Source organism: Meles meles, chromosome 21 (genome assembly GCF_922984935.1).
Source record: "Meles meles chromosome 21, mMelMel3.1 paternal haplotype, whole genome shotgun sequence".
NCBI classification, from domain to species: Eukaryota; Metazoa; Chordata; class Mammalia; order Carnivora; family Mustelidae; genus Meles; species Meles meles.
In genome coordinates this window covers 25,805,826-25,824,931 of record NC_060086.1, presented here as the reverse complement: position 1 = coordinate 25,824,931, position 19,106 = coordinate 25,805,826, and the positions used below count along the sequence as shown (strand labels likewise).

At 41.6% G+C, this 19,106-nt stretch overlaps 1 protein-coding gene across 1 annotated transcript; it reads right to left on the bottom strand.

Annotated features, from left to right (window-relative positions):
- Positions 1-37: 37 nt before the first annotated feature.
- On the bottom strand, positions 38-18,979 carry DCTN5 (dynactin subunit 5). Its single transcript, XM_045994098.1, has 6 exons — positions 18,849-18,979; positions 18,040-18,108; positions 11,498-11,616; positions 8,379-8,490; positions 4,670-4,772; positions 38-1,406 (listed from the first exon to the last, which is right to left on the bottom strand). The coding sequence occupies exons 1-6, from the start codon at positions 18,894-18,896 to the stop codon at positions 1,309-1,311; spliced, it is 549 nt and encodes a 182-aa protein (XP_045850054.1). The 5' UTR covers positions 18,897-18,979; the 3' UTR covers positions 38-1,308.
- Positions 18,980-19,106: the final 127 nt, after the last annotated feature.

The following is a 19,106-nucleotide window of genomic DNA, read 5'->3' as shown; positions in this document are numbered from 1 at the left end:
GTAGCCATCACGGAGGAGGAGAGGGATCACTTTCAAATGATTTGTTTCACATATCAATCTTTTAATGCATTAAAAAAAAAAAAAACTGGAAAACAGTTTTACATTGACCTAGAGGAGATCATCACATATAGCCATTTTAACAAACCCCACAACCACATATTAAGTCCAGACAGCTCCTGCTAGATCCTAACCTTCAAGGCTGAACTGTCTTACCCTGTTCACAGCAGAATCAAAGCATTAAGCAAAGCCAAGGTTCTCAGACCTTCCCTTCTAAATCTTCCTTTTAGACTAAGAGGTCAGAGCAGAACCAGGCAGGGTTGTGTTATTATCCAGGAGATGGTTAATAACAATACTGGTAAATTCATTTACTCCTTGGAGCTCTGTGCCCACAGAATGATTTAAGAGGCCCCCGTGTATATATGTAGGTAGAGATATTTTGGTCTGAACTGTGAGGTTTATGGCAAATAGAGTAGATGAATGGCTCTAGGCCAGAGGACAATTGTCACAAATGCTACGTCTTCCAGGAAATAAGGCATATGCTGTTGCCTCCAAATACTGTGAGGCAAGTGTGACTATCAGACTAGTCCATTCATATAGCAGACTTCTCCTTGGGTCTTTGCAAAAATAAAATCTGGGTGCTGAGGACCCCCCTTTTAGTGAAAGCCAAAGACCCTAGAACAGAATGCCAGAAAGTCTTTTATTAACTACTCTGGGCTAAAAAGACACTTAAGGTCATTTCAGGAAGAAGAGAAATGCTAACCACCCCTCCCTTCAACTTTTAGTAGCTAATAGGAATCTGGGCTCTGAAAAGTCACAAATACTTTCCCCCTCACTGCAAGACCATGGGCAACTGCGGCAGCTCAGGAAAAGTGAGAGCGAACGACATGAGCAGTGTTTACGGCAGCTAATGGCCGTGAGCAGTAGAAGAGCTCACAGCCACCACACTGGGACAGCGCTCTGCTCTGTGGGCCTGTTTTGGCAGAATCCCGTCATCCACAGGACCAAGGGGTGGGAGTGTTGGGAACAGATGATTCTGTGTTCCACAGATAATGGCATGAAGGGACCGTTAATAGATAAGGTTTAAGCACAGCATTTGGACACAACTCCTTTAGACATTCTGTTATTGAAGTCTTAAGAGCTTAGAACCTGGAAGGATTGAGAAATTCTAAAGAATTAAACAAAACTAAACAAACAGAAAAAGATGAAAGGTATCAAAGACACAAGAGCTCTTTGTAGATGCTGGCTGGCTCACTTTGTCCCCAAGTTCATCTTAGAGCTCACATGAATTTGAGACATGAGGCAGAGACATTAGACCTGTGTCAAGGGCAAAAACTTCTGGTAGTAGCTCTTGGTGACGTCAATCATCAGCTCCTGGGTACATTCTGGGAGCTCCCCTGAAAACAGTCCTGGGAAAAGAAAGACCTGGTCAACCAACTGGAGCCGAGGGAGGCCAGCAGCTCTGATTTCTGTTTAAAGCCCTATAGGGCCCTTTTCTTTACTCATGAGTGTGTAAATGCTAGGTCTTCCAGCTTCAATGCTAGCAGAATATTTCTACTGACCATATCTTCAAGATGATATTTTTGTGTGGGGGGAGACAAATAATGCAAATTCCCCGAATGGATAAATACCTTCCAGGTAAAAGAGGTTCATACATTATTGCATGAGCTGAAGAGTTAAGGCATCTCCGACTACATGGGAGGTTGTTCCAGACAAGGATTTGTCCATCCCCTGGATTCTGATGAGACAAGCCCAGATGAGCACTCTCTGAGGTAAGAAACTGCTCTGTTGTTCATACAACGAAGCTGAATCCAATCCCCAAACCTGCTACATACAGAAAAATTGTGGATGGGAGTAGAACAGAAATATCCTACCAAAAGACAAAAAAACTGTATTTAAGGATTTCAGGGAAAGAGGCACTCTCATCCACTATGGGTAAAAGCATACGTTTGTACAACTATTTGGAAGAACAACTCTGGAAAATCTAGCAAAACTTTTAAAAGTTCATACCCTGTGATCTGACAACCCAACTTCTAAGAATTTATCTTACAAATAACCTTGCCCAAGTAAACAATATATGTATAAGAATATTAATGCAGCAAAGTTTCTGATAGTGAAAAGCCAGGTACAATGTTTAATGGTCCATTATTCCAGGAAACTGATCAGTTACATTACGGTATATTTATGTAGTGAAAACCATGCAACCATGAAAAGGAATGAGGGGAATCTCTACATACTGACAAGAAAAGATCCCCAAAATACACTGCTAAAGCAAATTTCCAAACAGAATAGAAAGTGTGAATCTGTTTATACAGGTGTGAACAGTTTTATATACCCGTGTTATATACAAAAGTACACACATATACACAGATACGTACACACACCTGTGCATTAATACACATACAAAACAAACATACACTTGCATATATATATATATATATATATATATATACAGAGAAAATAACAGGCAGGACGGAAAAAAGGTCTAAAGAATACAGAATCCTCAAAGGTACCTTTTATAAATGTGCAGTCTGTGTTAGATTTGCAAACATGTTTGGTCTGCACAGTATTTAACCCTTTTAAAAAGCTAGCAGCCAACATTTAAAAATTCAGAGATATCATGTAGATATGCAGATTTTTAGCTCCTCATGAACTATCAGAAATTCTTAAAATGTTAGCTCTGTACTCTTGGCCAGCCATGATAGGCTGTCATTTCAATCACGTCTGTCTGACTCCTACAGGCAGTTCTGGCTTTTTGGTTCCTGACCCAGATTCTTTCCGGATGGTTTGTCTTTCATTTTATTCCACTACTCAGTGGAGCCCTCAAAAATGTGCCAGTTGTCCTACAATTTTAGGCCTCTTTATTAAAGACAGAGATTGCCAACAGCAGTATTTAGATGGTTAACTTTTGATGTCAAACTACTAAAAATGAACATGGGAAGTACCTTGCCACAGCACAGAAAGTACTGGACTCTAAATAAGGGGTCTTAAGAACTAATCAAGGCTTTCCCACAAACAACCTCTGACCCTGTGGACAACTCAATCTCTCTAGGCCTCAGTTTCCCCATCTACACAATCATCTCTAAGGTCTCATGCAGCCTGAACCCTCCATCAGAACCTCCAAACAGTGCTTACTTGGATTTCAAATACCAAGCGGGTGTGTCTCCCTGTCTTGGCCATCGATGCCCAAAGACCACTGCTGGTTCTAAGGACCCTGAATAAGTTAAAAGAGATTAAGATATTACTCTGGTAATAGACTTCTCACCTCAGAAGGTGAGACTGTCTGACACTCAACCGAAAACCACCACTGGGGCTGTTCTGATCTGCGCATGCTAAGAACGATGATACTTTCTCACAGTGGGAACCCAATCTTGGGAGAATCACTCAGCAAGGCTCTCCTTCCTCCTCTGCAAATGCAGAGGTACATGGAACAGCAGAACGGCTCATTTCCTCCCCAAGGAATCTGAATGGATGATTTTGCACATCTTTTAAACCCACAGTCAATGATCTGAGTGATGAGTTTTTTAATTGGAAAAGCAACTAAACCACCAAGGGGTACATCTCATATATTGTCAAATCTCTCACTACATAGCATCTCCCATCTGTGAATCTCTGGTGTGCCTCTGTCCACGCTGCATGAGTTCAACCATGTAAAACCATACACAGAAGAGATGAGAGACTGCCTTGGGGTGGGGGTGGGGGACATGAGGTTTTCTTCTTCTTTCCGCTTTCCTGTGTTTTTCAAGTTTTCTAAGAGGAGGGTATATTACTTTTGTTTGCTCATATGCTTGGCCATTGGGAACTCTGAGCTCACAAGGGCTTTACCTGAGGGCATTCTGTCAGCCAAATTAGAGAGGGGATGTATTTGCTTCTCTTGGGTGTCCCAGAGGTATCGTTGGTCTTACACCATGTTTTATGTTAACTCTTCAGTTTGGGCATTCCGGGTAGTGTGGGAAGTATAAGTTCAAGACCCCAAACAACATGAAGCCATTGTTAGAATTCTCTGGAAGATTTTTTCTTTTTCCACCCAGAGCCCAGACCAAGAAAGGCTTGCTTCTTTGTATTTTTCCTGTGCTGGTGGCAGGTTGACTCTAGATCAACTTTTATTGAGAGATCACCCTTCAAGAGGATCTCTCTGCCTTTCAAGGCTTTTTCTCTCATCTCCACGGGAGTATCAAACCCTAAACCACTCTATTTATTATGAAGATGCATAAACCTAACCATGCTTATAGTGTGGGTTTAGTCTCCTCTTTGCTTCTGACCCTTGAAATTTCCTTGTGAACCCAACTGCACATTTAAAAAGATACTGGTTATATTTTTAGATAGCATTTCTAGGTAATCTCTAGCAGGAGAATTTTTTTTTTTTTAAAGATTTTATTTATTTATTTGACAGATAGAGATCACAAGTAGGGAGAGAGGCAGGCAGAGAGAGAGAGAGGAGGAAGCAGGCTCCCCGCCAAGCAGAGAGCCCGATGCGGGGCTCGATCCCAGGACTCTGGGATCATGACCTGAGCGAAAGGCAGAGGCTTTAACCCACTGAGCCACCCAGGCGCCCCTAGCAGGAGAATTTTTAAATTAGCTAGATCAATACACTGTCAGAGATAAAAATTGCATGCGTTACTTTTGCGATAGAAAATGAGCCTGAACTTTCATAATCAGCACTCAAGCTTACCTGGGCAGCCTGAGAAGACGGTGAATGGTGGCACCACAGTTTCTGGGGGTAATACTGTGTTATCAAGAATTTTGCAGCAGTCTTTCAACACACATCGGCGCCCCTGAAATTAAAATCTTGTCACTAGGAAATAGAGCAGGAAATGCTCAAGTAGAAGTTGCCTGGTCTCCTGCATGGAATGCTATTTTATATTTTCTCCATTCATGATATCATACAATATATAGGGCCAAGAGGTTTGGCCACAATTCCCTACTTCAGGTAGCACATGACAAACAGGAGGAGGTAGGCGTTTGAGTGTGTGTGTGTGCACAAGTGTGTGCGTGTGCATGAACTTGGAAAAGGGACAGTTCAGGTTATCTTAGATATTACAGACTGAAATTCAGTTTCCCAAGAGTTGTACCATTTTCTGTCTTTCTTCTTAAACTTAGTGGACATCTACTTTTTTGTTTGTCCAACATTTGATCACCTTTCTTCTGATAACAGAACCCGTATTGTTCTTGGTAACACCCCTCTGCCCCTGACAGTCCCCTATCCTAACCCCAAATCCCAAGCCTGGCTTCAGGGACTGTTTTATGGAATGAGCCAGATCAGTCTGATGAATCACAATATCAAGGCTTCTGCTGGCACTACTGGGAAAGGAAGCTCTTTCCATCGGGGCTTCTAGAGGACAGGATAGACATTTGGACCAGCTGTCTTGTTTCCACGAGGGAAGAAACTGCCTGAGAGCTTCCCAGAGGAAAGTGGGAAAGAGAAGGAGACTAATTCTCATGATATCAACCCCTAAAGCCACGCGTGTACACAATTAGGATCGACTTTTTACCCTTGGTTCATATTAGGCATAGTTTGTTTTGAAGGTTTAGGTCAAGCCTTATGCTTGACTTTATCCACTGCAGAATTGAAAAGTGGCAACTTTTCAATTCTGTATCACCCACAGCATTTTGAGGGCAAGAAATAAGGTCTGGAAGATACATCTATTTCCTGGTTTAAGGGAAAGGGGAGGTTTCTTCTATAAATAGATTAAAATTGTGCCTCAGACTACCTGACGAGTAAGTGAAAGTTTCAGTCTTCACTGACTACGCTGACCTCACCAGGGCCTGTGCATTCACTTGGTTCTGGTCAGAGGATCTGATAAAACATCCTGGCTGACAATGTGGAATCCCCAACAACATCAGGAGAATGTTAACCTGTCTAGATCTCAGATTTTACCAAAGAATATGAAAGATACTTTGATTTGGTTGTATTAAAATTTTCCTAATTATTAATAAATACCCAAATGTCTGTATTTCCAGGAATGTCCAAGTAGATTGCTAAATGAATGTTTTTATACCTTTCTAGTCTTAGTCACTTAAAAATTTTGAAGGTCTAAAATTTTTAAGTGACTAAGCTGTTTCTGGTAAGGTGGATAATAGCCTTGACGATACTTGGCACTATCCGTAGCTCAGAAACAAGTTATAACTGCAGCTCTCCATTCATTCTTGGAAAGTTCCCTCCCATGAGCTACCTGCTAGTGGCAATTCCCAAAATACAACAGGTGGCCAGCTCCCCTGGTGACTTCCAAATTAACTCAAAGATGTCCTATGACACCTAGGCTCCTAATAATTCCAACTAAGCACAGGGGGCACTGGGTGGAAAGAAGCTGAATGTGCTGCGCGAGGCATGACCTATTCACACAGTGGGCTCTGTAGACAAAGGGCCCAGGAAAAGAAGAGCAGTGTGAATAAAACTTCCTCTGTGTACCATCAGCCACCACCCAGCCTGGAGGCACCTGCTGTGTCCACTAGTTAGCCACTCTGCCCACTCAGGCAAATGATGTTCAATCAGCTTCTAGAGCATTCTGGGCAAACTGATCAATTAAACAGCAGCAAATGTCAGAACGTGGGTATTTCTTAGGAATGAGTGTATCAGCAATAGATGAGGAGGTGAAAAGCTGAAACTGCTTCTTTATTCTTTCCTGGAGGACTTTTCCAGAAGGAGTCAAAAACTCCATGTTGCCAGTATTATGGCTATCTGCATCTCCTCATTGAAGTTACTCCGTATCCTTGAGCCTTGGGCTCCTCCTCTGGGAAACAGAACATAAAATCAAACCTGCAGGGATGCTGTGAGAATTAGAGACAATGAACATAAAACTCACAGCACAGTCACAGTGCCCATGAAGATTGTCTGTGAGACTTTTTCTGCAGGCACCTGGGCAACTCTGATGGACACCTATAACTTCACACATCTGAATAGCAGTTAGATTACCAAATGGGTACAGTCACAAGGGTCTGTGGGTCATGGGGACAGCTGGACTCTAAAAGAGTCCCTGCTAGCTCTGAGATTCTAGAGCTCTAAAAGGATCTTTCTCCTGAGATTACTTGAGAATTTGTAAAAGGCTCAGCAAATAGGTACTGCCAATACCCAACAGTGACGATGTCTGAAATGATGTATCAGAAAGTGGCACAAAAAAGCAGAGCACAGGACAAGAAGACTAGAACTCCCTAAGCACTGGGAAGAGCATTTGGGTTTTAACATTTCAGACATTTAGCTCCGGGGATAAAGGACAGGGCTAACACAGTAGGCTACTATGAACATGTCATCACTCTGCAGAAGAGAATGTCAGAAAAATCCAGCTGTGGCTTAGAAAGCCAGCTTTTGTCACACAGAATGAGCAGACAGAATGGGGTTCACGATTTTCCCTCTTTCTTCAACATCCTGTCAAACAAAAGACCCTCTGTTTCTAACACATACAAAGGGACTCCTCTGGAGGAGAATATTTGGCAAAACAACCACTTCTCTTAATTCTGAGTAACAGGTCAGATGGGGATGTTTTCCACAGCAATGTGGCCCTCCACTGCACGGTCCATCTTTGCTGTGCTCTCGTGGCTTGTAGAATGTGACTGCATGGTTTCTGAAAGTATTTTATACTTGGATATTATCCAGAACATGGAACTGACTCTGTATTATTGGGAATAACCATTTAAAACATGAAAAGTCCTTGGCTTTTCCTAGAAGCTAGGATTTGGGTATAAATTCAAAATATAGGAAACATTTTCCCTAAACCTTAAGGCAGTTCAGCTCTGGTCATTAATATTCTCACCCAGGATGTTCTCATAAATCCCAACTGAAATCAAGCTCTTCACCAATGAAATACTAAGAAATCCAACTTCATAAAGCCTTGGCCAGATGAAACGAGGAGATGCCAAGGCTCCTGAACACTGAATGTCCAAACGTCCACTGAACAAGGGCCCACTTGTACCCTGCACACCCATCACCCTGAACTACTTGCAGTTCCATTAATGTCACGCCCCTTGTCCCCCCAGTAGATTGTATGATCCTGGAGGTAAAGCAACAGGTAGGCCATAGAGCAGGCATGGCTATTCATACTGCCTGGGTTCAAATCCCAGCTTTCCACTTCATAGCCCTGTCAAATCCCTAATTTCTAAGGTCTCAGGCTTATCACCTAGGGATAGTAACAGTTAGCTACCACCCTTAGATGGTTATAAGGGTCAAATGAAATAATCAAAGGGAAGAGTTTAACATCATATAGAAGAAGTTAGATAAAATTTAGCCATGATTATTAACACCTAGAAACCTTCAAATCCAGTAATAATTCCAGTAGACCAGAAACTACTTCTACCCTGCTTGGCCACAGAAGCAGAGGCCCACTGATGTGAGGGATGGAGTTGGAGGAGCAGGGAGGCTATTTAGCCAGCCAAGACACCATACTCACAATCACACAGTTCTTGCCAACGTGAACGTAAGAGCCAATCTGAGCTGCGTTGACCACACAATCTTCCTCAATAAAGACATGGTCCCCGATATGTAAAGGAAAGAATGCAACGCTAGAGAAGGAAAAGAAGATGAACAACAACAAAAAAAGGTCAAGGTGATTTGCTTTCGGTCAAGGTTTATAGAACTGCTGATCATACTCTCAACTTCATCATCTTGTCTTAATAAGATTTCTCCTAGCAAGGAAGGAATCCTCAGGCCAAGAGAATTCTATAATGTTGGAGATAAATGTGATTACTAGCTCAAAATCAGAAATATTGGACCAGGCAGTGTACTAGGAAACAGCAAGACCGAAGTGGCGAGACCTTCCAAGCTAAAAGAGCTGGCACCAAATGAATGAATATTTTGCTCATTCCTGCCTTCTTGGAAAAGCTCATAGGTCACATATTCGGTAATCTGCCCAAGATGTTGTAGGGGACTGACATCAGTTCCTGGGATATATTTTCTACTATTCAACATTCCAAAAATTTGTATATTCACTGATTTTACTGAGTGCCTATTTGCCAGATTCTATGCTAAAAGTTGGAAATACAACTTCAAGCAAAAAGGACACTATCCAGCCCACAAGGAGACAGCAATCAAGAAAAGAAAGATTAAACAAATGATTATATAAGTAGTTAGTTACAACTATGATAAGTACTACAGAGTAAAAAATACCAAGTTATAAGCAGAGACTTTACCCAGATTAGAAGTTTTGTAAAAGTTTAATTTTTTTTAAGATTTTATTTATTTATTTGACAGACAGAGATCACAAGTAGGCAGAGAGGTAGACAGAGAGAGAAAGGAAGGGAAGCAGGCTCCATGCTGAGCAGAGAGACCAATGCGGGGCTCAATCCCAGAACCCTGGGATCATGACCTGAGTCGAAGGCAGAGGCTTTAACCCACTGAGCCACCCAGGCCCCCAAAAGTTTAATTTTGAGGGACATTTAAGGGGCATCTGGGTGGCTCAGTCAGTTAAGAACCTGACTTTAGTCCAGGTTATGATCTCAGAGTCCTAGGATTGAGCCTCATGTTGGGCTCTGCACTCAGTAGGGAGTCTGACTCCTCTCTCCCTCTCCCTTTGCCCATCCCCATGCTCGTCTGCCCTCTCTCTCTCCCAAATGAATAAATCTTTAAAAGAAAAAGTGACATTTAAGCCAAGACCTGAAGGATAAGTAGGAGTCAGTAGGCTTTCTTCAGACTTCTGACATCATTGCCATTCTCCACGATTCCTCAAATGTCATTGACAGTGGTTCTATGATCACATTTACAAGTAACTTCAGTACCATGGGATGGAAAATATTTGGACTAGAACTAAAATAAAGTAGCTGGATGCTCACTGGCTCTATCTGGTCCTGTGCTCTGTTTTGTCAGGAATATTTTGTCAGAGAGGATACCTGTCCTCCCTGGACCTATAGCTTATTTAAATTTTCCTTAATCCATTTGCATTTTTGATCTGGGACCCTTGTGTGACAATGAATTCCTCGATCTTATCAGTCTATAGGAGCACTGTCAGCACGTGAATTTTAAATTAAAAATTCCAAACTTGATATTATTATCTGGTTCTGTGATCTATTATCTGGTTCTTTTATAGAGCTATGTGAGATGGAGGACAGGGGAATCCATACTCACTTGCTGTTTCTGTGTTGCTATTTACACTTTTATATTCCTATATTTCCCACGACTATTCCTAATTACACAACCTACCATTCACTAATAAACCCCCTATTTATTCTCGGTGCTTTTCTGAGACCACAGCCAGCACAGTAATGCTGCTATCAGAAGGGAGAGCGAGCCAATGACTCGGGCAGAGTACCTGTCACAGTGTGGAACCACAAAAGCCCACCGCAAGGATCTCTCATTTCCCCCAACAGCCTTCTGAGCTAATGAGCAAATGTTTTCATGTGAATGATTTGCCCTGGCTCCCTGCTCCCATTCCTGTATGTAATGGAAAGCCTGGAGTCTGACTCCATTCTGAGACATGCAGGACGATTCCTGTGTGCTTCACTCCTTGGTAGTTGAGTCGCTGAGTTGGTTGCTCTCTTTACTGTTCCTTCCTAACCATGTTCAGCCCTGTGACAGGACTGTCACATTATACAGTGGCTATCACATTATAGTATCACATTCTATAGTAGTCATCCATGTATGTAAGTGTTTCTACCACTAGGTTTTTGAGAACTTTGAGGCAGGAATGTTACTTCATCCATCTTTATGTACCCACCTCATAATCTAGTGACTGATATAAGAAAGCACTCAATCAGTGCTTACTGAATTACTCAATGAAATGCAGATGGTGCCATAGGTAGGAGCCAGGAGAGAAAAGAGGGAGAGGTAAAAACAACATCAACAAAAAAATACCAGCACATCAGGCATAGTTGACAGTTTTCATGCCCTGTCCATGACCTTCCCTGGATAATCCTTATTACCATTGAAAGAACAGTGGGCCTGACTTGCCTCTGCCCTCCGGGTCAAAACTGTTTAGACCAGGGGTGGGCACTTAACTCCAGCTGAGCCAATCAGATTTCCTCTGCCAAAATTCTGGAAATAAGACCTAAAACCTTTGGCTGGTATCTGCTGAAGCCTAAATAGAGAACTGATATAAATAATGGGCTGAGGCAGAATGGTTGGCTCCATGAGAAAAGGGGGAAGACGAAGTCAACATGAAAGAGAGGAGAGGGAAGCAGAAATGCAGAGACAAAGACCAACAAGAAACAACATAATCTTGGTGATAGAGCGACAGATAGAACAGTTGTCTTGATTCTGGCTAGCTGTTCAAGTATAAGTTCTAGTCCCTATGAGGCCTGGCCCCTTTTCCTACCCTTATATTCCATAAATATGCCTGCAGCTCTTCATCAGAACCCCTTCCGCCTTTGCCAATTTAAGTGGATTCTGTTTCTGGCAACCAACCAACAACCAGACTAAGACAACCACCACCAGAGTTGTGTTCATTACAGTGAATTCATCCTCAGTGACCCAAACAATAGCACAGACCTACTCCTTACACCACAACTCAACACTTGGAATACACCAGCCATAGCAGCATCTCGCACACAACCGAAATTAGGTAAGCAAATTACATACCCTTTGCTGAATTTCTTGAATGGTGGCCTTATGACACTCCGACTTTTCACAACACAATGACGTCCAACTCTTACATTTGCCAGATCCCCTCGGATAATACAGTCATTCATCACAATGGTCTACAAAATAAAGCACATTTTAAAAAGCTACCAAGAAATAAAAATCTTTAAATAAATAAATAAATAAATAAATAAAAAGCTACCAACATAGCCTAAAATATAATAACAAAGAGTAGGTAAGAAGACACTGAAGTTATGCTATGATCTACTGAGTCACATGTTCTCTCAAAAGGGATAACTTTAAGGTAATGAGAACCACCCTACAACACTGACTCAGTTGAAGATGTTCCCAGCATACCATGAGATTTACCCTTAATATCCCATAAAGAGGACTTGTTGAATGAACAGATCTTTACTAAGAATGCCTTAGTTGACCTAGTTTACTCACCTCCTCAGATTCACCTGGTTCTACCTGCCCTTAAGCCTTGGCTGCTTGCTAAGTGAGAATCCAGGCTGCTCCTACCTTTGTCCAATCTCCCAAACTACTGACTGTCTCCAACTTCATGCTCCTAGAGGTAGACCTATTGAGCTCCTGGTTCCTCTCCCAAATTCTAGACTCAGATGTGCTACATTGCAGGGTATGATATCCAGCTGCCCAAAGATTGCCTAGATAGGCTGCAGGATGAATAACGTAACTCAGAAGTTTGGGGGAATTAATACCCCATACTTGGTAAAGAATAGGCATTCTGGAAATGTCTTCTGAATAAATGGGGTTTAGTGCTCGCTTCGGCAGCACATATACTGAATAAATGGGGTTTAAAAAAAAAGTGCATATGGCTGGGAAAAGTAAGCTGGGACTAGGCTTTATGAGGCATTATGTATGCTTAGGCTTTTTCCCTAGAGGATGTAAAGAATCAAAGTTTTTAAGCAGAGGATTAACAGACTGAATCTTTATTTTAGAAATATTACTCTGGAACGCCTGGGTGGCTCAGTTGGTTGAGCGACTGCCTTCGGTTCAGGTCATGATCCCGGACTTCCAGGATCGAGTCCCGCATTGGGCTCCCAGCTCCTTGGGGAGTCTGCTTCTCCCTCTGACCTTCTCCTCTCTCATGCTCTCTCTCACTCATTCTCTCTCAAATAAATAAATAAAATCTTTAAAAAAAAAAAAGAAATATAACTCTGAAACCTGTCTACAGTGAATGGAGGGGGCAGGTAAGACTAGAGGGAAAGTGACACTTTAGATGACTACAGTGGATCAAGGTAAAATGAGAGGATGGGCCTTCTCTGTAATAGTTGTGCATGAAGAAAAGAGAAATAGAAGGTAGAGGAATATGCTCAAGCCTCTAGATCTACTAATTAAGAGAGAAGAGAGGGGCAGAGAGACCACATTCAACAACTGTGTAAATAGAATTGGTCAAATTAAAAGTTTGAAAATTCTATAGAACAATGAGACAGTTTCTTCAACATATAAGCGGCATGGGGAGAAAAACAAACTGGGGGAAAAGAACTGTTACAGATTTGAAGGGTTCTCAGAGATACACCAACCAGATGCAATGTGTACTTGACCTTGTTTGGATCCCGATTTGAATAAACCAACTGTAAAAAGACATGTTATGATACTAGAAAGATTGAACACGAACTGAGGATTATATGATATTAGGAAATTACTACTTTCTTAAAAAATATATCATTATAAGGGTACTCTACTCATTTTCAAAAATTTTTTTTTAGATTTTATTTACTTGACATAGAGAGACACAGAGAGAAAGGGAACACAAGCAGGGGGAGTGGGAAAGAGAGAAGCAGGCTTTCCGCCAAGCAGGGAGCCCAATGTGAGGCTCAATCCCAGGACTCTGAGATCATGACCTGAGCCGAAGGCAGCTGTTTAACAGCTGAGCCACCCTGACACCCCTAAAATCTTTAAATCTTAGTGATATATACTAAGTATTTATGCATAAAATAATACAGTGTTTGCAATTTGCTTTAAAATACTCCAAATCCCTGCCCTCTCCTTGGTCAAAATAGGTATGGGTTTGTGGGGCAGGTACAGATATGAAACAAGGATGTCAGAATAACTGCAGAAACTGGTGAATGAGTATATGGAGATTCATTATACGTTCTCTCTACTTTGGTACATGTCTTAAAAGTTGCATAACTGGGTGGCTCAGTGAGTTAAGCCTCTGCCTTCGGCTCAGGTCATGATCCCAGGGTCCTGGGAACGAGCCCCGCATCGGGCTGGGCTCTCTGCTCAGTGGGGAGCCTGCTTCCAGCCCCCTCTGCTTGCCTCTCTGCCTACTTGTGATCTGTCTGTCAAATAAATAAATAAAATATTTTTTTAAAGTTGCATAATAATACCAATGTACACAACAACATGGATAAATCTCAAAAACCTTATGCTGAGTGAAAGAAGGCTGACAACAATGAGTACATGATTCCCATTATAGGCAACTCCAGAAAATGCAAACGTAATCTCTATTAGTGTTATACCAGTAGTTATCTGGGGCCAAGGGTAGTAGGAAGACTGACTGCAGAGGGGTCCAGGGAAATGAGGGTGATGGAAATATTTTATATCTTAATTTTGGTAGTGGCTACATAGTTGTAAGCATCAGTCAAAACTTGTCAAACTACAGGGCACCTGGGTGGCTCAGTTGGTTAAGCATCTGCCTTTGGCTTGGATCATGGTCCTGGGGTCCTAGGATTGAGCCCCAAATCAAGCTCCCTGATCAGTGGGGAGTCTGCTTCTCCCTCTCCCTCTGCCCCTACCCCCTGCTTGTGCTTTCTCTCACCTGTTCATTTGCTCTCTCTCAAATAAATAAATCTTAAAAAAAAAATAACTTGTCAAACTGCACACTTAAAATGGTACACTTCATTGCATGTAAATTGTGTCTCAATAAACATAACTTTTAAAATGTTCCACTGTAGGGGCTCCTGGGTGGTTCATTCAGTTAAGCATCTGCCTTCGGCTCAGGTCATGATCTCGGGGTCATGGAATTAAGCCCCGCATTGGGCTCCCTGCTCAGTGGGGTGTCTGCTTGTCCCTCTCCCTCTGGCCCTCTCCCCGCCTCATGCTCTCTCTTGCTCTCTCTCTCTCTCTCAAATAAATAAATAAAATCTTTAGAACAAATATTCCACTATAAAGTTAAAAATGGAAAAAAAGGGGAAGAGAATCTATATGATCTGGTCATTGTTTAGATATTGGGGAAAGAGAGAAAAAGAGTGCAGGATGAAAGTCTAGACTAGGGTGAGCAACTCTGGGGACTGGACTGGATGACAGACAAATTCAGTCGTGAAATGTTATTTGAGGTATCTGTGGGATAACCAACTGGCAGTTATAAATGAAGGTCTGGGGCCCAGGACAGAAGATCAGAGTAGAGATGCAGATGGAGATGCAGATGGAGAACACTCAAATATGGGTAAATTTAGATATGTCACTAGTCTGAACACCAGGCTCTGAGAAATTACTAAAAATGAAGTGGGCTCATACTTCAAAAAGTTTACCAATCTCACCAGCATATATGTTCAGTCTATAAAACGTCTACCAGTAAAAAGACAATTTCTCATCAGCTGTTGACTTAAAGGACTATAGTTCCTGTTGGTTTTTAAAAACAGTCTACTTCAAGTTTAAAGAGATATCTATTTCTAGTATGTACTCTTTCATCTGAAATCCTTCATTTACTTTAATCATGTTTTCTGTTTATGCTTCCATCTACAATCAGAGAAAATGACTTCCTTTTCTTTGGAAGAAAGCAGAATACCAAGAAGTTCTGAGTATTTGGTAATGGTTGTTTTTGTTATACTGTGTTTTAAACAAAGATAACAATCTTAATCTGCAAATAAAGAAAATCCATAGAAGTCCCTTAGGCAGTCTAAATTACACTCCCATTTGGAGAAGCAAACACGGAAAACATAAGTAACAGATATCACAGGAAGTCAAAGAGATATATATAACGTGAGTGACCCAAATCCTGGTTTCCTGTCTCATAAAGAGTGGAGCTGAAGATGAGAAGTCAGATTCAAAACAGAGGCAGCAGGATGTTAAAATGAAAGTGAGTGCATATAAGGACCTCACAGAGAAGAAAATGGTAGTACAGCAGAGTTCACTGAACTCGACAAAGGATGAGGCAGAGGAGGCGAGCTGGAGGTCTAAGAACTGAACCCAGAAACCTGTTTTGTTTGGCTCACGCAGCCTGTTTAATCATTTAAATTTGTACGGGAATAGCGTACTAATAATAGTACATGAATAGCGGGACATTTTGCACTAAAAAAAATCCAGATTTCCAGTTTCTTTTGAGAAAATATAGGCCTATATTCCCACATGGCAACAATCAGTTTGAGTTTGGCTAGGACATGTATGTGTCAACTGACCAGGCTCCACCACTTCCTGTTCTTGGCACCCAGTCTTCCTTACTCAGTTGATCCCTACCAATCCCTATAGGCACTGTGACACCTGATATAAGGGTTTGGGAAAGTAGGAATCTCACAGTTATTTAAGGGACAAAACAAAACACTGGGAACAAAATAACCAATAGGAGAGGGGATAAATGGAACTGTACACAGTAGTGAAAATGCACAAACCACAGTGAATCATAGAAACAGGACTGAGAACAAAGGTCCTTATTAAGTGTGATAGGTGTTTCCTACTATGGTTATAGTAATAAGTGAGTGTAAAAAAAGTAAATAACATAAAGCCAAGTAAAGCTAAAGTATATATGTGTACAGTTTACATGAATGTAAACATGTATATATGTATTAGTTTACAACCTACAACATGGATGAACTTTGAAAACATTATGATAAGTGAAGTAAGCCACACAAAAAAGGAAAAGTATTATAGATCTAGATTAGGCAAGTTCACAGAGACAGGAAGTGGACTGAGGTTATTAGTGACTAGGCCCCATGTGGGGGGCAGGAGTGGGGAAGATGGGGAGGAAAGAGGGAGTAATTTCTAAATGAGTATAGAGTTTCTGTCCAGGTGGTGAAAGTTTTAGAAATACATAATGGTGATCATTGCACAATGGTTGTAAATAGAATATATATTTTTAAATAGGCTCCACACCCAGCATGGAGCCCAGTGTGGAACTTGAACTCATGACCCTGAGATCTAGATCTGAGCTGAGATCAAGAGTAGGATGCTCAACCAAATGAGCCACTCAAGTACCCCAATTTTAAATATAATTAACACCAATGGATTGTACACTTAAAGACAAAGTGGCAAATTTTGTCACATGTATTTTATCACAATTTAATAAACAAATGTTTCCTAAAAATCACACAAAATGTTTTGAAATTACCTAAGGGATTTTTTAAAAACTCCACAATTTGCTAAGTTGCTAATCAGATTGGGATTAATGGAATTTTCTAATTCTGTGCAGGAACAGTGTGTCTGTAATTACTAGTTATACTTAATTATTGAACTATGCTTCTATTAAATCTCATGTTATGATGAGCTAATGGAGATAGTAACTGTCTCTACTGAAAAAATTTATGATTGCTTGATTATAGTGAGACTGTCTTCCCTTTTAATTTAGAGATATAATATTTCAAAGACAAATGGCAGGAAAAACAGTGGACTTCAGTGTTTGTCATGCTCAAATATATCTTGATATTTTCTCTGGTTCTGATATGTCCTAATATTATTCCCATGTTTATACTCATCTCTCTGCTATTTCAATTTATTCAGATTACAAATTCTCAGCCCATCATATTCCATTTTGCAAAGCTGTTTCATAGTTTAGTGTCTTTCCCAATTCTCTCTCTTTAAATTTTATTTGTTTGACACAGAAAGAGAGAGTGCACAGCAGGGAGAGAGGCAGAGGAGAGGGAGAGAAGCAGACTCCCGGCTGAACAGGGAGTGCAACTCGGGGTTTGATCCCAGGACCCGAGATCATGGCTTGAGCTAAAGGCAGACGCTCAACCGACTGAGACACCCAGGTGCCCCACCCATTCTCAAATTAATTTTAAGAGTTTCAGGGTGCCTGGGTGGCTTAGTGGATTAAGCCTTTGCTTTTGGCTCAGGTCATGATCTCAGGGTCCTGGGATCGAGTCCTGCATGGGGCTCTCTGCTTGGCAGGGAGCCTGCTTCCTCCTCCTCCTCCCTCTCTATTTGTGATCTCTATCTGTCAACTTGTGATCTCTATCTGTCAAATAAATAAATAAAATCTTAAAAAAAAAGAGTTTCAGTTAATGCTGAATCATTATACTAAACAATTATATTACTATACTTTATAGCTTCTACACTTAAGTGTTTTGGTGCCTATTTATGTTTGTGTCTGGTAGTTTAGGGCACACTACAACACTTTATAAAAATTTCAGTTCTGGGTGCCATGGTATATCATTCCTGGCATAAAGGGAAAAAGGTTTTCTGTTTCCTCATTTTATTAAATCTTTTTTGTATTCAATACAATTTGGAGAATGAAAAGAAGAGAAATTTTAAATGTACAGCAATAAGTGGGAGACGTGGCAACATATTATCTGCCCTCCTAATGTGATAACTAGTGGAAAGAAAGCAAAGGCATGCATCCTGGAACTGGCTTTGTCCCTTACCTTGCCATTGAGAACGATGTTCTGACTTCCGCACAATACCGACTGGCGACTAACTTTATTTCCAGATGCCTGAAAGCAAAGAGCAGAAAATGGGGCTGCGCAAACTGAGTGGATTCTGGGCTACAGGTTTCCATCAAAAAACCTGCTACTGGAGAGGAATGGACTTTCAGTGGGGCGAAGTCCCCTGATATCCTGAGTACGGGATATTAAAACAAGGATGGATTAGGAAACTAGGGATTCCAAGAAAGGAATCCAGAATTTGAACGTGGTAGGTCTAGAGCCTGATAACATCAGAGACGGGGATTCAAGTTTCCGTTCTATACTTATAGCCCTAAGTCCAGGATGACGATTTAACCGGTATCAGAGTTGCAAGAATTCATAGCAACGCTGACTGAGCACTTACCCTACTTCGAGCAATTTACACATATCATGTATTGACTAGAAAGTACCTAACCGTCTTTCAGCATACAGTAATAAATTACGACACGTTAGTTAAAAAAAAAAAAAAAAGAAAAGAAAAGAAAACCTTCTGAAAGGCCCGAAGCCTGGAGTTCTTGATATTAAGGTGGATGAGACTTGTCCCGCTTTCTGGAAGGCATTTTATCTTTAGGAAATAAGGAATAAGTAAAAAACCTAAACCTGCCATGCAAGGACTAAATAACAAAGCCGGGCCATTCACGAAGTGACTGTAGGTAAATCTCGGACTAAACGCCAAAGAGACCCGGGGTGGGGTAGGGACAGGATGGAGACACCAGCTTCGGAGGGACGCAAGCTCGGAAAAGGGAGGGCAGATGTCTAAACACGCGTACCGTCTCGATGTACTCGGACTTGTTGTAAAGCAGCTCGCCCAACTCCATGGCCACCAACTTCCCGCAGCTCCGTTCTTGTCAAAGCCTGTCAGCCCGTCAGTCTGACTGGAATTCGGGCGACTTCCGGCCGCTCCTCCACTTCCGCTCTGGGCGTCCTCCGCTCTGATCTGCAGCTCGGCTCTCCGCTAGGTGGCCCCGCTCCATTACTCGGCCTTCTCCGGCTGCGCGTGCGCAGGTCGAGCGGTGGCTGTAATTGGC

Coding starts and splice junctions, on each gene's coding strand:
- DCTN5 (XM_045994098.1), bottom strand. CDS start 18,896: ATGGAGTTGGGCGAGCTGCTTTACAACAAGTCCGAGTACATCGAGACG. Junction 8,491..11,497: donor TTCAAGAAATTCAGCAAAGG/GTATGTAATTTG, acceptor TTCCTTCTCTAG/CGTTGCATTCTTTCCTTTAC. Junction 4,773..8,378: donor TTGGCAAGAACTGTGTGATT/GTGAGTATGGTG, acceptor TTTTAATTTCAG/GGGCGCCGATGTGTGTTGAA.